Below are 18460 nucleotides of genomic sequence, written 5' to 3' on the forward strand. Positions count from 1 at the left end.
CCAACAGTGCACTAGGGTTCCCTTTTCTCCACCACCTCACCACTGTTCTTTGTTTGTTGATTGTTTATGATGGCTGTTCTGACTAGTATGAAGTGGTATCTCATCGTGGTTTTAATTTGCATCTCTCTGACGGCTACTGATGCTGAGCATCATTTCATATGTCTCTGAGCCCTTTGTGTATCCTTCTTGGGGAAGTGTCTCTTCAGGTCCTTTGTCTATTTTTTAATTGGATTGTTTGTCTTCCTGGAGTGGAGTTGTGTGAGTTCTTTATATAATTTGGAGATCAAATCCTTCTCCAAGGTATCATTGGCAAGTGATTTTCCCATATGGTTGGTTCACTTTTCATTTTGCTGATGTTTTCTTTAGCTTTGCAGAGCCTTTTAATTTGATGTAGTCCCATTTGTAAAATTCTTTCCTTTATGTCCCTTGCTCTAATGGACATATTGGCAAAAATATTGCTGTGAGGAATATCTGAAAATTTTCTGCCTATGTCCTCCTCTAGGACTTTTATAGTGTCATGACCTATATTTAAATCTTTTATCCATCTTGAGTTTATTTTTGTATGGTGTAAGTTGGTGGTCAAATTTCACTTTTTTGCATGTAGCTGTCCAACTCTCCCAACACCATTTGTTGAAGAGGCTATTTTTACTCCATTTTATGCCCCTTTCCCCTTTGTTGAATATTAATTGACCAGAGACACATGGGTTTATTTCTGGACTCTCTATTCGGTTCCATAGAATAGAACAGAATAGAGAGTCCAGAAATAAATGTGTGTGTGTTTTTGTGCCAGTATCAGACTGTTTTGATTACAGTGGCCTTATAATATAGTTTGAAAACATGTACTGTGATCCCTCCCACTTTTTTCTCCTTTCTCAAAATGGCTGTGGCTATTCAGGGTCATTTATGGTTCCATATAAATTTTTGAAATGTTTGTTTGATATCTGTGAATTATGTCATTGGTATTTTAATTGGGATTGCATTGAATGTATAAATTGCTTTGGGTAGTATGGACATTTTGATGATGTTAATTCTTCTAATCCATGAACATGGTATATACTATTATTTTTGTGTCTTCCTTAATTTCTTTCTTCAGTGATGTGTAGTTTTCTGAGTACAGGTCTTTTACCTCCTTGGTTAGGTTTATTACTAGGTACTTTATTTTTCTTGCTGCCATAACAAATGGGTTTTTTCCTAATTTATGTTTCTGATATTTCACTGTTGATGTACAAAAATGCCTTTGATTTCTGAATATTGACTTTTTATCCTGCTGTTTTGCCAAATCCACTTATTAGGTCAAGCAGGGTTTTTTTGGTGGAGTCTGTAGGGTTTTCTATGTACACTATCATGTCAACTGCAAACAGTGACAGTTCTGCTTCCTCTTTTCTAATTTTGATGCCTTTTATTTCTTTTTCTTGTCTGATCATTGTGGCTAGAACTTTCAATACTATGTTGAATAGAAGTGGTGATAGGAGGCAACCTTATCTTTTTCCTGATCTTAGTAGGAAAGATTTTAGTTTTTGCCCTTTGAGTATTATGTTGGCTGTTGATTTTTCATATATGGTATTTATTATGTTGAGACATCCTTCCTCTATTCCCACTTTCCTGAATATTTTTATCATAATTGAATGCCGTACCTATCAAATGCTTTTTCTGCATCTATTGATGTGATCATGTGATTTTTGTCTTTCCTTTTGTTTACGTGATGTATTACATTTATTAATTTGCAAATACTATACTGTCCTTGAATCCCTGAGATAAATCCCACTTGATCATGGTGTATGATCTTTTTAATGTATTGCTCGATGCCGCTTGCCAATGTTTTGTTGAGGATTTTGGCATCTATATTTATCAGTGGTGTTGGCCTGTAGTTTTCTTTGCTGTGTTTTTATCTGGTTTGGGATTAGGGTGATGCTGGCCTCATGAAGAGTTTGGGAGTCTTCCCTCTTGTTGGATTTTTTGGAATAGTTTGAGAAGTACACAGGCTAACTCTTTCTTTAATGTTTTGTAAAATTCTCCTGTGAAACCATCCAGTTCAGTGCTTTTGTGTGCTGGGAATTTTTTGATTACTGCTTCAATTTCACTAGCTATCATTTGTCTGTTCAGGTTTCTGCTTCTTCTTGATTCAGTTTTGGAAGATTATATGTTTCTAGAAATTTGTACGTTTCACCCATGTCTTCAAATTTCTTGACATATAGTTTTTTGCAGTAATTTCTTACATTCCTTTGTATTTCTGTTGTATCGGTTGTAATTTCTCCTCTTTCATTTCTTATTTTATCTATTTGGGTCTTCTCTCTTTTTTTCTTGATGAGTCTGGTTAAAGGCTTGTTGATTTTGTTTATCTTTTCAAAGAAGAAGATCCTGGATTTGTTGATCCTTTGAATTGCTCTTTAGTCTCTCTGTAACTTAATTCTGCTCTGATCTTGGTTATTTCCTTCCTTCTACTTGTTCTGGGCTTTGTTTGTTGTTGTTCTTGCACTTCTTGTAGATGTAGGATTAGCTTGTTCATATGAGATTTTTCTATCTTTTTTAGGTAGGTCTGTGTTGCTAAGAACTTCTCTCTGAGGTCTGTCTTTACTGTGTCCAATAGATTTTGGACCATTGTGTGTTCATTTTCATTTGTTTCCAGAAACTTTTTGATTTCTTCCTTGATCTCATTATTCACGCATTCATTGTTTAATAACATGCTATTCAGTCTTCATGAATTTGAATATTTTTGAGTTTTTTCCTTGAGGTTGTTTTCAGTTTCAAGCCCTTGCAGTCCAAGAAAATGCTTGATATGATTTTATTTTTCATGAATTTGTTGATGCTTGTTTTGTGGTCTATCTTTGAAAACCAAAGAAGACAAGCAACTAGATTAAAAAATGGGCAGAGGACTTGAACAGACATTTCTCCAAGGAGGACATACAGAGGATCCAGAGACACAAGAAAAGATGCTCGATATTGCTAGCTATCAGAGAGATGCAAATTAAAACCACAATGAGATACCACTTAACAGCAGTCAGAATGGCTATCATAAACAAAGAAACAAACAACAAGTGCTGGAGAGGTCGTGGGGTAAAGGGGACCCTAGTTCACTGTTGGTGGGATTGCAGACTGGTACAAGCACTATGGAAAACAGTATGGAATTTTCTCAGAAAACTAAAAATGAACGTGCCTTTTGACCCAGCGATTCCACTATTAGGAGTATATCCTAAGAACCCTGAAACACCAATCCAAAAGAACCTATGGACCTTGATGTTCATAGCAGCACAATTCATGATAGCCAAGAGTTGGAAGCAACCTAGATGCCTATCGGTCAATGACTGGATCAAAAAACTATGGTACATTTACACAATGGAATTCTATGCTGCAGAAAGGAAGGAGCTCCTACCCTTTGCAGCATCATGGATGGAACTGGAAAGCATTATGCTGAGCGAAATAAGCCAGGCGGTGAAAGACAAATACCATATGATCTCACCGTTAACAGGAATCTAAACAAAACAAACAAGCAAGCAAAGTATGACCAATGACACTCAAATACAGAATAGGCTGACAGGGTCCAGAGGGGAGAGGGGAGAGAATCATAGGGGAAAAGGGAATGGACTCACATGAACAAGTATAAAGGACACATGGACAATAACTAAGGGTGGGGGGCGGAAATGGGAGGGAGGCAGGGAGCATGGGGCAGGGGGGCAGGGTTAGGAATATAAGACAGAAAGCTGGACTTGAACAAGAATTAAATAAAAAATTATTAAAAAAAGAAAATGTTCCATGTGCATTTGGAAGGAATGTGTATTTTGCATCTTTGGGATGAAAAGTTCTGTTTACATCAGTTAAATCCATTTGATGTAGTGCATCATTCAGTGTCAGGATATCTTTATTGATATTTTACTTAGAAGATCTATCCATTGTGGACAGTGGGGTGTTAAAATCTCCTACTATAAGTGTATTGCTATCTATGTCTTTCTTGAAGTCCTCCAGGATTTTCCTTATATATTTGGGTGCTCCTATGTTGGGTGCATATATGTTTACAATGTTTATATCTTCTTGATGTATTCTTTCCTTGAGTATTATGAAGTGTCCTTCCGTGTGTTTTTTTATGGCTTTTGTTTTGAAATCTATTTTGTCCGATATAAGTCTTTCTACTCCAGTTCTTTTTCCTGTTTGTTTGCTTGGAATATTTTTTCCCAACCCTTCGCTTTCAGTCTATGTAGGTCTTTTGTTCTGAGGTGGGTCTCTTGTAGGCAGCATATGTGTGCATCATGTTTTCTTATCCATTAAGCTACACTATGTCTTTTGATTGGAGCACTTAATCCATTTACTTTTAATGTTACTACAGAAGGATACTTATTCATTCCCATTTTTTCTTTTGTACTTGTGTTCTTCTCTTTCTCGCTCTATACTTTAATATCATTAAAGTTGTCCCTTTAGCAAGTCTTGGGGAAAGTTGTCCCATTAGCAAGGGGAAAATGTTATTGAGTGGTAAGAGGGAGGAGAATTGATGAGTTGGTATAGAACTGGGGCAAAGAAAGGGAGAGAACAAAATTTAAAACACAAGTAAAACATGAAAGTATGATGGGAACAATTAGGTAAGAAAAGAGAAGAGTATCCTACCAGGTTTGAAGTAAAATTGAAAAAGTATTAGACCAATGGGTTCAAAATTGCAGAAAAACCGTAGCAGGGGCAATAGCAATAACAGCTGACTGAAGTTTATAAAGGTAGAATGGGAATGAGAATATTGTACAGAATGGAAAAGTGAATATAAAATGTCTACCATAGCCCTGGCTGGTGTAGCTCAGTGGATTGAGCATGGGCCTGTGAAGCAAAGGGTCGCTGGTTCAATTCCTAGTCAGGGCACATGCCTGGGTTGCAGACCAGGTCCCCAGTAGGGGACGCAGGAGGGGCAGCCACACATTGTTTCTCTCCCACTCTTTCTCCTTCCTGTCCCCTCTCTCTAAAAATAAATAAATAAAATATTTAAAAAAAAGATGTCTACCATAGGGAAAATCATTTTGAGAGGATGGAGGAAACAAACTAATAAGTGTAAGGAGTAAGCTCAGGTTGAGAAAGGGGGTAATAAAAGAAAAAGAAATTAAATAAAATTCCCCACTCAGACAATCATGGGTAGGGGAAGGCAAAACAGAATAAGATAGGGGGGAGTATTCATGGGATTTAAAGTAGAAACAACTAGTGAACAAATAGGTTCTGTTGAAGAAGTATAGCAATAATCATGGTATTTCACCCAACTCTCCATTGTTTATATAAAGTAGAAAAGAAATAAGACTCTTATGAGAGGGAGAAAACAAATGTGAGCTGACTTAAGAAAGAATGCTTATGCAAGGTTAGATGGAGGAAAATAGTGACTGTAAGGGATAGGAACATAGCATGTTGTGACAGAAAATAAAGTTTACAACAGCAGTAATAAAGCTCAGGAAGATGGCAAAATGGATTAAGACCAGGGAAGGGTGCTGTGTGGGATTTGGAAGAATAATAATATGATAAAAATATATACTCTGGCCCTGGCTGGTGTAGCTCAGTAGATTGAGCGCAGGCCTGTGAACCACACAATTGCGGTTCGATTCCCAGTCAGGGCACATGCCTGGGTTGCGGGCCAGTTCCCAGTGGGGAACTCATGGGAGGCAACCATGCATTGATATTTCTCTCCTTCTCTCCTTCCCTTCCCTAAAGATAAATAAATAAAATCTTAATATATATATATATATATATATATATATATATATACTCTGAATAAAAAGAATAAAAAGTAGAAGACCAAGAGTAGTGAGTTATTTAGAACATGAGTAAAGTGAAAGAAGAAAAATTAAAATGCAACATAAAATGGAGAAGCAAACAAAAACTAAAAAAAATGAAAAGAAGAGAAATTTATTTATTATTTATTTAGTTTTAAAGATATTACTTCTTTATTTTTATTTTTATTTTTAAAAAATATTTTATTTATTTATTTATCTTTAGAGGGGAAGGAGAGAGGGAGAGAAACATCAATGTATGGTTGCCTTTTGTGCGTCCCCTGCTGGGAGTTGGCCTGCAGGGAACCCACCTGCAACCCAGGCATGTGCCCTGACTGGGAATCGAACCGCGATCCTCTGGTTCTCAGGCCCCTGCTCAATCCACTGAGCTACACCAGCCAGGGAACTTCTTTATTTTTAGACAGAGGGGAAGAGTGGGAGAAAGAGAGGGAGAGAAACATCAATGTTTGGTTGCCTCTTCCATGTCCCCACTGGGGACCTGGCCTGAAACCCAGGCATGTGCCCAAACTGGGTATTGAACCAGGGACCCTTTGGTTTGAAGGCTGGTGCTCAATTCACTGAGCCACACCAGCCAGGGTAAAAAAGAAGAGAAACTTTAAAAATGCAAGTTTTGATAAAGAGCAAGGTGAAATTTGTCTCAGCTTCTGGTGGTCACCTTCTGACTTTTCTGGATCTGTCCCTGGTTTTCTCTTAACTCCAGGTCTTATTGTCTTAGTCTTGAAAGAAAAGGAAAAAAAAGCCCCCCCCCCCAAGCTTGTCGTTAAGCCTTCCCAGATGGTTTTGCAGGTCTTCCAGGCTTCTGATGGTGGTGGGGGGTGGGCTTTGTCTTTTTACTGTCACCCATGTTTCAGCAAGGATGCAGGCTCTGTCTGGTCTTTAATAATCACAGGTGCCCAGTTTCCAGCCCACACCCTCAGAGCACTATGTGCTCTTCACTTTCTGGGTATTTGCCTGGGTTGGTACTGATAAACCATCTTGCTTTGTGTCCCTTTGATCAATCTGGGAGGTGCACTGAGTGGGAGAAAATTGTGCTCTCACTCCTTCCTCTTTGTTGACCAGACTGCGGTGTGGGCGATGTCCCAGCACAGTGTGCCTAAGTTCCCCTTTTGAAAAAGTCTCTGTTGTCGCCGCTGCCACTCTGAGCCATTGTCCGGCTCACTGCACACTCCATCTCTCTGGCAAGTCCAGAGTGTATCTGGGTCAAGGCCAGTTGCCACCCACCTCTTCTCCCAGCCCCAGGTGCTTCCAGGATCCCCCAAATTCTCTGGCACTCTCCTCAGCTTGGGTATGCTGATGGCTGTGTGTGTGCCTGCTGCCTCCCCCCCCCCCGCCCGCCCAGAGAACTTATATGTTCAGGTCTCTCATGATGGGTCTGGACTTGGTCCAGAACCTCATTTCCCACCAGGCTTATATACATCCTGCTCTAACAGGTGGCTCCACAATAGTATTTTGGGTTTTCTGTCAGCCCCCCCCCCCGCAAATATGGGTATTCCTCTTTCTCCGCTGTATAGTCACACTGATAAATGGTCGAGGTCTTGTTGAGGCAGAATTGCTAGAATCATAACTGTATATTTGCTGTGGTATTTCAGCAAATTTCCTCAAGGGGATCTGGCATTTTCTTTACTTGATCAGCTCTGTGTCTGAGAACCTGCTCAGGGATGGAAACTAGGCAAGGTATCATGATTTTTCCATTGTGACAACTAACATCAGTCTACTGCTCAAGTGTTCTCAATTTATTTATTTATTTTAGTTTCATAAACAATACCCTTATTTGATTCTGTTATGGGCTGGACTGTGCCCTCCTCCAAATTTATGTGTTAAATTCCTAACACCCAGTACCTCAAAACGTGGCTATATTTGGAGAGAGGTCCTTTAAAGAGGTAATTAAGGTAAATTGAGGTCATTTGGGCAGACCCTAATCTAATATGATTGGTATCCTTATAAGAAAAAGAAATTAGGACATAAACACACAGACTGAAGAGCAACTCTGTTAGAACACAGTGAGAAGAAGATAGCCCTCAGAAGAAACTGGCTATTGTGAAAACTTGATCTTGGACTTATAAACTCTAGAACTGTGAGAAAATAAATTTCTGATGTTTAAGCTTCTAAGTCTGTGGTATTTTATTATGGCAGCTGTACCAACTAACCCGGCTTCTCATCTATATTGTTCTTTGGAATGCCATAGTTTATTAGCTATCTCTGTAGACCCCTACAGATCAAAGCCTGTCTTTGTCATTGCAGACTTGCTGACCATTAGGGTTAGTACACTCACCTTGACTCTGACAGTTAACTGCTGTCACCTGGCCTCTGCTATTCTAGACTCCTATCGTTGCCACTGATATCAAGGAGCCTAATTACAAAGCAGTCTCCCCTACCTTGAAACCTGACTCATAGAAGACAGCCACTGTGAAGCTTTTCAACAATGATAGCAATATACTTCTTGTTGCCTTAATACAAGAGATGTTCTGTGCGTCCTCCCAGGGGACATTGTCAACTGGCGTGTTTTCTGACCTTATATAAGAAAGCCATTCTAATTTGCCCACCTCTGATATTTTGACCCTTCTCTCAGTCCTCTGTCAAGGCAGTTCTAACAATTCCACTTCATTTATTAAATGGGCTTTTTTGTGTCCAGATTTCAACCAGCCATTCTAGCAGCATACTAGGACTGGCTCCAGATTTCCTTGCCAGGATGTTAAATCCTGAGTCATAAGAGAGTGTTTTAATATGTTTCTTTCTCTCATGGGATATAGGGTCTACTAAGAAAGAAAATCATACAATAAGTATATAATTACAAACTGTGAGAAGTGTTAGCAAGGTATGGTGGACACAGTTGTTCAGCTAACCCAACTCCCACTCTCAATCCCATTTACTCCAGCTTCTTTCCAGCTAGAATTTTAGTGAGTGAAACAAAAGTGGGTTGTGATAGGCAAATCATGTATGTGCCCCACATCCTAATCCATAGAACTTGTAAATACATTACACGGGAAAGGGGAATTAAAGTTGGAGATGGAATTAGGCTTGCTAACAAGTTAACCTTAAAATAGGGAGCATATCCTGGGGAATCCAGGTGGGCCCAGTTTAATCACAAGGATTCTTGAATGTGCCCAAAGATGAGAGAAGGAAATGTGATCACAAAAGCAGAAGTCAGAGTGATTGTGATTGCTGGCTGTTTCGGTGGAAGAGGGCCACCAACCAAAGAATAGGGACAGCGTCTGGAAGCTGGAAAAGTCAAGGACACCAATACTGCCCTAGACATCCAGAAGGAATGCAACTCTGTCAACACTGATTTTAGCCTAGTGAGACCAATTTCAGACTTATGATTTCCAAAACTGCAAGATAATAAGCTAGTGTTGTTTTAAGCCACTAAATTTGCGGAGATTTGTTCTAGAGGTTATAGGAAACTGATGCCTGGGTTCTTGGGGGAAAACTTATGCTTTTCTGACACAAGTCTCATCTTTTCCTCTTCTTTCTTATTCATACCTTGAATGTGGACCTGTAAATGTCATGTAGTGACTCTGAGGGAAAGGTCAAGAGAATTTCGAAAGCCATCAACTCTGACATCACTGAGCTACTGAACAAATGCCAGTCTTCTAGTTCTGTGAGAAAAATAAACCCATAGGCACATATTTTAAAGCCTTTGTAGTTAGGTATTCTGTTACATGCAGAAAAAACCGCATCCCTGAGTGATAAGAAGGTAAAAATATAAGGGGCTGTGAGAGAATATCACAGAGACCTTACCTAATCATGGAAGCTATGTATAGTGGATTTTTCTTTGTTTGCTGTTCAGCACCCAATTCCCCTTTCTATTTGGAACAAACTCCCCAGTGGGTATATCATTGGTGGACTTCATTACCAAACCTCCCACTTGAAAGTTTAAAGGAGGACATTTTCCATCTCCTTGCCCTTTGACAGCCGGTGTACAAGTACATGTTCACCATTGTATTTTCAGCATATAACCTGTACATAACATGTAGTAGTAGCTCAGTGAATTTTTAGTGCATAAAGGAATGCATGAATAAGGACATAAACATGTAGACATGCATACACATACACATATGCAAAAGCATACTCACTACATCATTTTTGGGCCATAATTAAGAACTGGAAGCAAACTGAGTGTTCATCTATAGGAATTTGGTTAAACAAATACATGATTTTTAAAAAGTAAACTCTTGGTACATTTCAACAGTGGAATATGCAGCTTTTATAAACAATGAGGCTGATATTCAATGTGGTGACATGAAAGAATGTTCATAATTTATTATTAAGGGAAAATGCAAGTTGCAGAACAGTATGACCCTATTCGTGTGATACAGAATAAATTAAAGCTAATTGCCCTGGGAAGGAAGAACACGGAGAACCAGAAAGAACAAAGAGTCAAATTCTTGGCTTCAAATTGTTCTAGGAACACACACCCAGCACATTCCTGCCTCATGGTCTGAGCACGTACTCTCCGTCCTGCCTGGAATACTTGTCTCTCACATATTAACATATTGATACAAACTATTAATATCAAGATATTAACAGCTTTCACTCTCCTTTCATTAAGGTCTCTGTTCAGTGTTACTATCTTACGGAGGCCTGTCTTGACTACCCTATCTTAAAGAGCATGCCCTACCACTCTCTAACTCCTTGCTTTGTGTAAGGACCACAAGGCCAGGGATCTAGATGATTCAGGTGCAGCTGCTGATGTACCTCAGTTTAGAGACCACTCTAGTACTTATGGCAGCAGTTCTCAAGGTGTAGTCTCCAGACCAGCAGCACCAGCAGCACTGGGGAACTTGTTAGAAATGCAAATTCTCAAGCCTTACCTACTGAATCAGAAACCCTAGGAGTTTATAGGGTTTCATGATCATGCCATACACACTAGTTTGCAATGAACTTTTTTTTTCATTTTATAATGCTTCATGAAAATTCTTCCAGGCTAATAAATTGTACATCGAATTCATATTTTTAACAGCTGTGTCATATTCCATAGTATGGCTATACCACTTCAATATTGCTAAGTGTTCAGATAGTTTCCAGATTTGTCGGTCATGCCCTGCAGTCTGTTTTCAACAAGCCCTCCAGGTGATTCTGATGTACACTAAAATGTGTGAACCACTAACTTCAATTTTCTTTTTTAGTCATTATTCTTCAGCTCTTTTCCTAGGTATATTTTCCAGGTAGAAACATATCAACTCTTTTCCTTATTCTTTCCTCTATGCTGCTTCTAAGAATATTCTAAGATAGGAATGCTGAAATTCTGTGTTTAAGTTACCTTAAATTTAACTTAAAGTTTTCTTGAACTTTACTGTCTAGAAAGGGGAATGAAAGTAAGTATTTTTAGTTTTGCAGGCCATACAGTCTGATGCAAACTATACAACCCTACCACTATAGTGTGAAAGCAGCCATAGACAGCATTTAAATGAACGAAAGTGGTTGTGTTCCAATAAAACTTCACATACAGACTCTGAAATTTCAATTGTTGGCAATCTGGTGGCTAATGTGTATATAATATGATGTTATTTTGCATTTCCTTAATTACATTCTGATTACATTCGTTTTGCCTCTTCCATGAAATGCTTGTCCATTTCTTTTGATGTTTTTTTCTATCTGCCGGAGGGAAATCATTCTAGTGGGTAGTACCCTTGGTCATACACTTTGTATGGAATGAAATGAAGCCTGATATATATATATAGACATACAGTGAATCCTGGAAAGTAGCAAGTATCATTGGGGGCATAGAAGGAAGAATGTTGGAATATCAGTGGCAAGAAAGCCTAGGAAAGAGATATGTAGATGGACTCTTGAGAGTGGACTCAAAGTGCACAGATCTTTGTGCTTCACATTGATATCTCCTATTGCATAGGAGATTCAAAAACAGCCAGATGGGCAAGCGAACCTTTGTCTTTGGTCACCCAGTACTTGTGTGATGGGCCCATCAATACGTGGTTATTCAGGCAGAGAGGGAGTCTATGTGTGGGCCCACCCAGCAGCATGGACTTCACCTCCCCAAGGCTGATTTAGCTACCACCACTGCTGAGTGCCCAAGAAGCCAATGACAGAGGACAATGGTGAATCTTTTATGTATTACCAGTGGTTGAGGGACACTAAGCCAGCCACCTATGGCAAGTTAATTATATTGGACCCCTTTCACATTGTAGGGAACAGTGAGCTGTCCTTAATGAAATCCACACATACATTGAATTTGGATTTTCCTTGCTTGCCTGTACTGCCTCTGCCTAATTATTCTACAGCCTTCTCATTTCCTTCACAGGTTTCACTCTTCAGTAAACTCTTTGCACTCTTAGCCGGGTAATACTTTATTAATTATTGTACTATTTTTCAGAAAAACAACTGTAAATGTACTTTTGTCTCATCCCGTATACTGCTAGTCTTCCAAGTCCTCGTCAGACTGGGACCTGTGGTCATTTACTAGGTGCCCATGACCACAGAAACAAATATCTAGAACCTTCTGAGAGTTATCAGATTCTGGTTTGGAACTGATGCTAATTCTTGAAGGCTCAATATGCCACTGTGCTTCATATTTAGATGGGGACTTATGGAGTCAGGTGATAAGTTAAATTTTGGTCTGAGTTCATTTCAGTGGGAGCTTGGACCCAACTTGGCAGAATCACCACACATTTTTCTGACCCATTGATCCATGGAGGGGATTGAGTAGGAATGGTCAAGTAGTATCCACTGGAACTGTACCTTCCTCTCCTTTCACTCTTATGGCCAATACAGTAAATCAAAGCAATACCAAATTCCTGGGGCAAATGAAGAGATAAAAGTCACCACTGAAGACCTGAAAAGTGGAAGTATGGTGATTCCAACCACATGCCCCTGTATAACTCTCCCGTTTGGCTTGTGGGAAAAGCCACATGGGTTTAGGAGAATGCTTGTGGATTGTTGCTGATTTAATTAGGTAGTGCCACCATTCACAACTGTGGTTGCCAATGTTGTATCTCTACTGGATCAAATCAACACAACCTTGGCGTCTATTCCTCCAGCAAATATTATCAGCAGAGATAATCAGAAATAGTTTGCCCCCACTCTCTTACCCCAGGGTAACTATGCTGTTTTCTGTCACAAAGAAGTCTAAAAAGAAGTTGATTGTCTTTTTATTCCACAGTCAGAATGCTGACTCACTACACTGATGACATTATGCTAATAAATCTGAGGGGCAGAAAAAACAAGTACCCTATATGCCTTATGGCCAGAGGACAGATGATAAATCCTGTGAAAATTTAGGGGCCTGTTACATTTAGGGACATTTCTACAGGTCCAGTGGCCTGGGAAATGTCAGGATATCTCTTCTAAAGTAAGAAGAATCCATTCAATCATCAAATGGGCATAAGTTGTTTCTGTATTACTACTACAAAGAAATGAAGCAATGTTTGGTGTACCTTTTCGGATTTGGAAGGCAACATATACCATATTTGGGCATGCTGTTCCAACCCATTTAGTGAGTAACCTCTAAGTCTGCCAATTTTTTTTATCCTCACCCGAGGACATGCTTACTAATTTTTTTTTTTTTAGAAACAGGGGAAGGGAGGGAGAAAGAGAGGGAGAGAAACACCTATGTGAGAGAGAAACATTGACTGGTTGCCTTTCATAGGTACCCTGACTGGGGACCAAACCAGTAACCTAGGTATGTGTCCTGACCTGACCAGCAAATAAACGCATGACCTTTTGGTTTGTGGGATGACACCAACCAACTGAGCCACACTGGCCATGGTGAGGCTACAAGTTTTGAGTGGGGTCTGAAACAAGAAAAGTTTCTGCAGCAAATCTAGGCTGTAGAACATGCTGCCCTGTTTCTTGAGCCTTAGGACTCTGCAGACCCAATGGTTTTGGAAGAGTCTGTGGCACTTCTATGAAGCCTCAATGGAAGCCTCACAGCACAGCCTCTTAGATTATGCTTTCCTTACTTGACAATTGTTCTCTATCTGACAAGCAGTGGCTGGATTGCTACTAGGTCCTGGTAGTCACTGAATTCTGACCACGGATCAGAGACTATATGACTTGAACTGCCCATCACGAACTGGGTGTTATCTAATCCCCTCAATCATCAAGTGGCCACGTACAGAAGCATTCCACCGCTAAATGGAAATTTGTATGAAATCAGATCCCAGCAAATTGGGAAGGTAAAAATAAAGTGAATGAGGAAGTGGCTCAGATTGTCATAGTACTTGCTCCTACTGCATCACTGCCTCTCCACCAGCCCACATGTAGGGCCTCAAGGAGAGTTCTCTATGATCAGTTAATAGAGCAAGAAAGTTCAGGCCTATAGGTTTTATAGGTGGATCTGCATGGTAGTCTGGCGCTTGGTAGAACTGGGTCACAGTTGTACAACTGCCTGACTCAGGGATGGCTCCTAAAGACAGAGGTGAAAGAAAATTCTCCCAAGTACTACATCTGATTGTCTATTTTGGTGGAAGGAGATGGCCCAGTATACTAATATAGACTTATTCAAGGGCAGAGGCTAAGGATTTGGCTGGAAGAAGAATGTGGAAAGAGTAATATAGGAATTTGGTATAACGAGGTCTAGGAAAGATGTATATGCATAGGCTTCTTATAATGAGCCAGAGTATAAAGCTACTTGTGTTCCACATAACTGCTCCCAGAGGGCATCCACTGTGAAGGAGGCTCTCAGTAATAAGGTGGATAAGATCACCTATTCTGTTCATGTTAGCCTCTTCCTTCAGCTACCCTAATGTTAACTCAGTAGTCCAAAATACAGAATGGCTGTGGCAGCTGGGATAGGGTGTGTGTATATATATATATATATGGTGTCTTCCCTCACCAAAGCTGATCTATCTATCACCACTTTGTATTGGCAACCTGTTATCTGCAGAGACCAAAGGCTGAGGCAATAACATTGCACCATTTCCCAGGGGGACCAGATAGTCATCTGGTGGCATATTGGTTACACTGGAACCCCTCTACCACGGGTGGGGGCACTGACTGTCTTTATAGGAATAGATGCATATTCTGAATAAGGATTTACTTCTTATGCTTGCAGTGCCTCTGCCAGCACCATCATGGGGATTCACATAATACCTGATTTATCACCATGGTATCCCACTGAATATTGCTTCCAACAAAGGAACTCAGTTTAGCCCAAAGGAAGTGTGGTGATTGGCTCATTCCCATAAAATTTATTGGTCTTATTACATGTCCCATCACTGAGAAACAATTGCCTTGATACAATGGGGAAATTTCCTGTTGAAGGCTCAGTTATGGCACCACAGCCCAAAAGTTTGGGGTACTGTCCTACACAATCTATTTGCCAATACAAAGTGGTGATAGATCAGCTTTGGGGTACTGTCCTACACAATCTGTCCTACACAATCAATGTATGTTTTTAAATTTCCAAATATAGGTGTTTATTTTTCATTTGCTAGGTACTGGATTCTGTGTATCTACTAGATTAAATGTGTTCATTTAATATTCATATTTTCTACATTTTTACTGATTGTTTAGTCTGTTTTATTTCTGAGAGTTGAATTAAAGACACTCACTGGGGTGGGTAGATTTGTCTATTTCTCCTTGTAGTTCTGTTAATTTTTGCTTCATATATTTCAAAGAGGTTGAGTACATTTCAGATTAGGATTATTACATTTTCCTCGTGAATTGAAATTTTTATCAATATACAGTTACCCTCTTTAAATCTAGTATTATTTTTCCTTTAAAATCTATTTTGTCTGATATTAATCGAGCTAGAACAGCTTAATTTTATAGATCTTAGTATTTGGTACATTTTCCCCATCATTTTTACTTTCAAACTCTGTGTCTCTGTGTTTTAAGGATGTCTCTTACAACAGCTAGACTACTTTAAATTCAATCTGATAAACTTTACTTTTAATGGAGCATTTAGTTCATTTATATTTTACACAATTACTGATATATTTAAGGTTAAATCTACCATCTTCCTCTATTCTTTTTGTCCCACCTTTAAAGAAACTACTTCCTCCTTTCTTGCCTTTTTTGGGTTTGATATATTTTCTCTTTCTCTCTTTCAGTGTGTTTCCTCCCCAGCAGTTTGGAAGATATACAATATCTTTTTGTTAATTTAGAAATTATAATTTGTATATTTAACACAACTAAGTCTTTAGTTCATAAAAATCCATTTCCAATATTCAGCATTTCAGGGGACAGGCCCACAAAGGGTATAGCTTTTGCATTCTCTCTTTGATTATTTTATATTTTGTTTTTATATGTTTTATTCTTGATATACTTAATCGGTTTTCACTGAGATAAGATTGCTTGACTTTACAATGACCTAAAATCACCTCATCACTCCATGCATCAGACTGTCAACAATGGAGGGAGGGAGGGAGAGAGGAGAGAGATTGATTGGTTGTCTTCTCTACGTGCCCCCAACAGGGATGGAATCTGAGACCCTTCAATCTACTAGACCACGCTCCAACCAACTGAGCTGCACCATTGATGGCATAGTTGTATTTATAAAGCCTTTTTAGGTTTAAAATTGCACAACTACAAGAGAGAACCTCTGTATGCCCTTCACCCCGATTTTTAAAATGTTAATATGTTACACTGGCTTAATCATTCTTTTCTTCTGAATACATTTTAGAGTAAGTTGTAACATAATGCCCCATTATCTGTAAATACTTCAGTGTTACAATCAACAACATAATAACGGTGTTAACATTGATACAATGTTACGCAACCTACAGATTTTAAAGTATAGACAATTGTTCCAATAATGTTCCTTGTGTAGCATGGTTTTTTTTCCTGGTGGGGATCAGTTGTTATGTCTGCAGTTTCCATTAATCTAGAAGAACTGTCTCTAGTGACCTCGACGATTTTGAGTAGTGCAAGCCAGTGACTTTGTTGATTGTCCCTCAATATGGGTTTGCCTGGCATTCCTCACGATTACATTTAGGTCATGCAAACTTTTGGTATGACGGACTCTATAAAATTAGAGCCTTATCAGGATGCGCTTGGTATCATGGTTTATTGTTTTTCTAGTCCCGGCATCTAGCAAATATTAGGTGCTTTAAAAATACATGTTTGAATTAGTAGCCTGTAGTAGTAACTACAGAAGAAGATAAGGGCTATGAATCAGCCTCGGGATGGCACTTTTTTTGTAGTGGGAAGTGAGGGCATCTGCGAAGGGACCCCACCGGTCTGGGCGACTTCGTCGGCCACAGGGCCTCGGGCTTCCGCGGGGTGCAGAAGACTGTGGGGCGGGAAATTAAAAGGCGAACTCGCAGCTCCCGGCATGCCTAGTGGGCGGCGCTTCACTTTGACCTCTCGTTCGCCTGCTACACATCCGGGCTTCTGCTACTAGTGAGGGGAAGATGGCGGCCGCAACGGTGTTGGTTCCCGTAGAGTGGATAAAGAACTGGGAGAAATCGGGGAGAGGCGAATTGTGAGTGTCGGGACTGGAGGCGGGCGCACGGCCGGGCTGGGCCTTGATGTCAGCCGCGCTCTCACACATTGGGGGAGATTGGGGGTGGGGGGAGAGGTGTGCCCCCTCCCCCAACCGGGCGGCGGGTGTGGATGTTTGGCTAGGAGTTTGTAACTGAGGTGAGGTGCTGTGCTAAGCAGCGCTGACTGCCTTCCTTCCCTGGCCTCGCCGAAATCTCCTTAGCCAGTCGTACGCTGCCTGTTAGCAGAACTCCCGTTCCGCCGCTGCAGGTCCTCGCGCTCCCGCTCGGTCTCTGTCTCTTTTTTTTTTTTTTTTTTTGCCCCCTTCTTCGCTTCAGCTCACTTGGTTCCTTTCTCTTTACGGGCCCTCGCCAGGGGGGGTTCAGACTTTCCATCTGTCTCTTGTCCCATCTCTTCACTCTGCACCCGTTCGACTCCGCAGTTTGGAGCCTGGCGCCTCCTCTGTCCGAGAAGGGCGAACCATCCTGGACTCCCTCCCCTTCTCTCCGCCCGCCACCGCGAAGCCCGGGGCGTCGCGAAGAACCCATCTTGGCACCTCACGTCTTCCCGGGGAGCGGTCTCTCGGACTGTCCCGGCCTTGCGCGGCACCGCAGGCCATGAGAGAAGTGTAGTAAGCGTTGCCGCTTTCCCCGAAGACCTACCAGCATTTCTTTGCTCTGTCTTTTCACCTTAGGAGCCATTTCGGGTTGGACTCAACTTTCGTCATTCAATGTTTCCTAAACCCCATTTTGTCCTGGGACTGTAACTAATTTTGGCAACTCTCCAAGGCTCTCGAGTACCCAGAATAACGCGTTTCCTTTAGTCATAAAACTTTTTTCCCCACTAATACATAACAGTAATTTGCCATACTCGCAGTTTCCTAGCCTAAAATTCAGCGCTGTCTCGGCAAAAAAATTGTGTAAGTAAAAACAAACCTCAGGTACTAAAAAACAAATAATTTATTTCTGATTTCCTTCTTTGAATCGTTTTATTAGCTAAAGCTCAGTCCTGTAGGAGTTAACTCTTAGCCAATTTTACTGTCGTTGCCCTCTCCACTTCCCCGCAATGGACAGTTTAAGGTTGCCGGTGCAGTGTATGGTGGGAACTTCGTTACTTAGAAGGAAACGCGGGGAAGGCGTGCGCAGGTAATGTTGCCTGCCTATATGGCCTCCCCACTGCACTCTCACTGCTTTACGTAGTCTTAACTGTGAGCTCTAGATTGGATTGCCCGAGTAAGCGCCCGTCTTAGCCACTTAACTAGCTGAGTGACCTTGGATAAGTTCCTTAACCACTTTGACAGTTTCCCCTTGAATAAATTGGGAGTAAAGACT

General features: G+C 40.5%; 1 protein-coding gene across 1 annotated transcript in view; it reads left to right on the plus strand.

The window, feature by feature from the left end:
* The first annotated feature begins 17030 nt into the window (after nucleotides 1–17030).
* Nucleotides 17031–18460, plus strand: part of LOC118977970 (THO complex subunit 2-like) — a 72716-nt gene continuing 71286 nt past the window's right edge. Inside the window, exon 1 of the mRNA XM_037033113.1 lies at nucleotides 17031–17130. Coding sequence (XP_036889008.1) covers nucleotides 17060–17130 — 71 coding nt within the window. The 5' untranslated portion in view covers nucleotides 17031–17059. The remainder of the gene's footprint in view (nucleotides 17131–18460) is intronic.

Source organism: Sturnira hondurensis, unplaced genomic scaffold, assembly GCF_014824575.4.
Source record: "Sturnira hondurensis isolate 20B ecotype Veracruz unplaced genomic scaffold, ASM1482457v3 Scaffold0021596, whole genome shotgun sequence".
NCBI lineage: Eukaryota > Metazoa > Chordata > Mammalia > Chiroptera > Phyllostomidae > Sturnira > Sturnira hondurensis.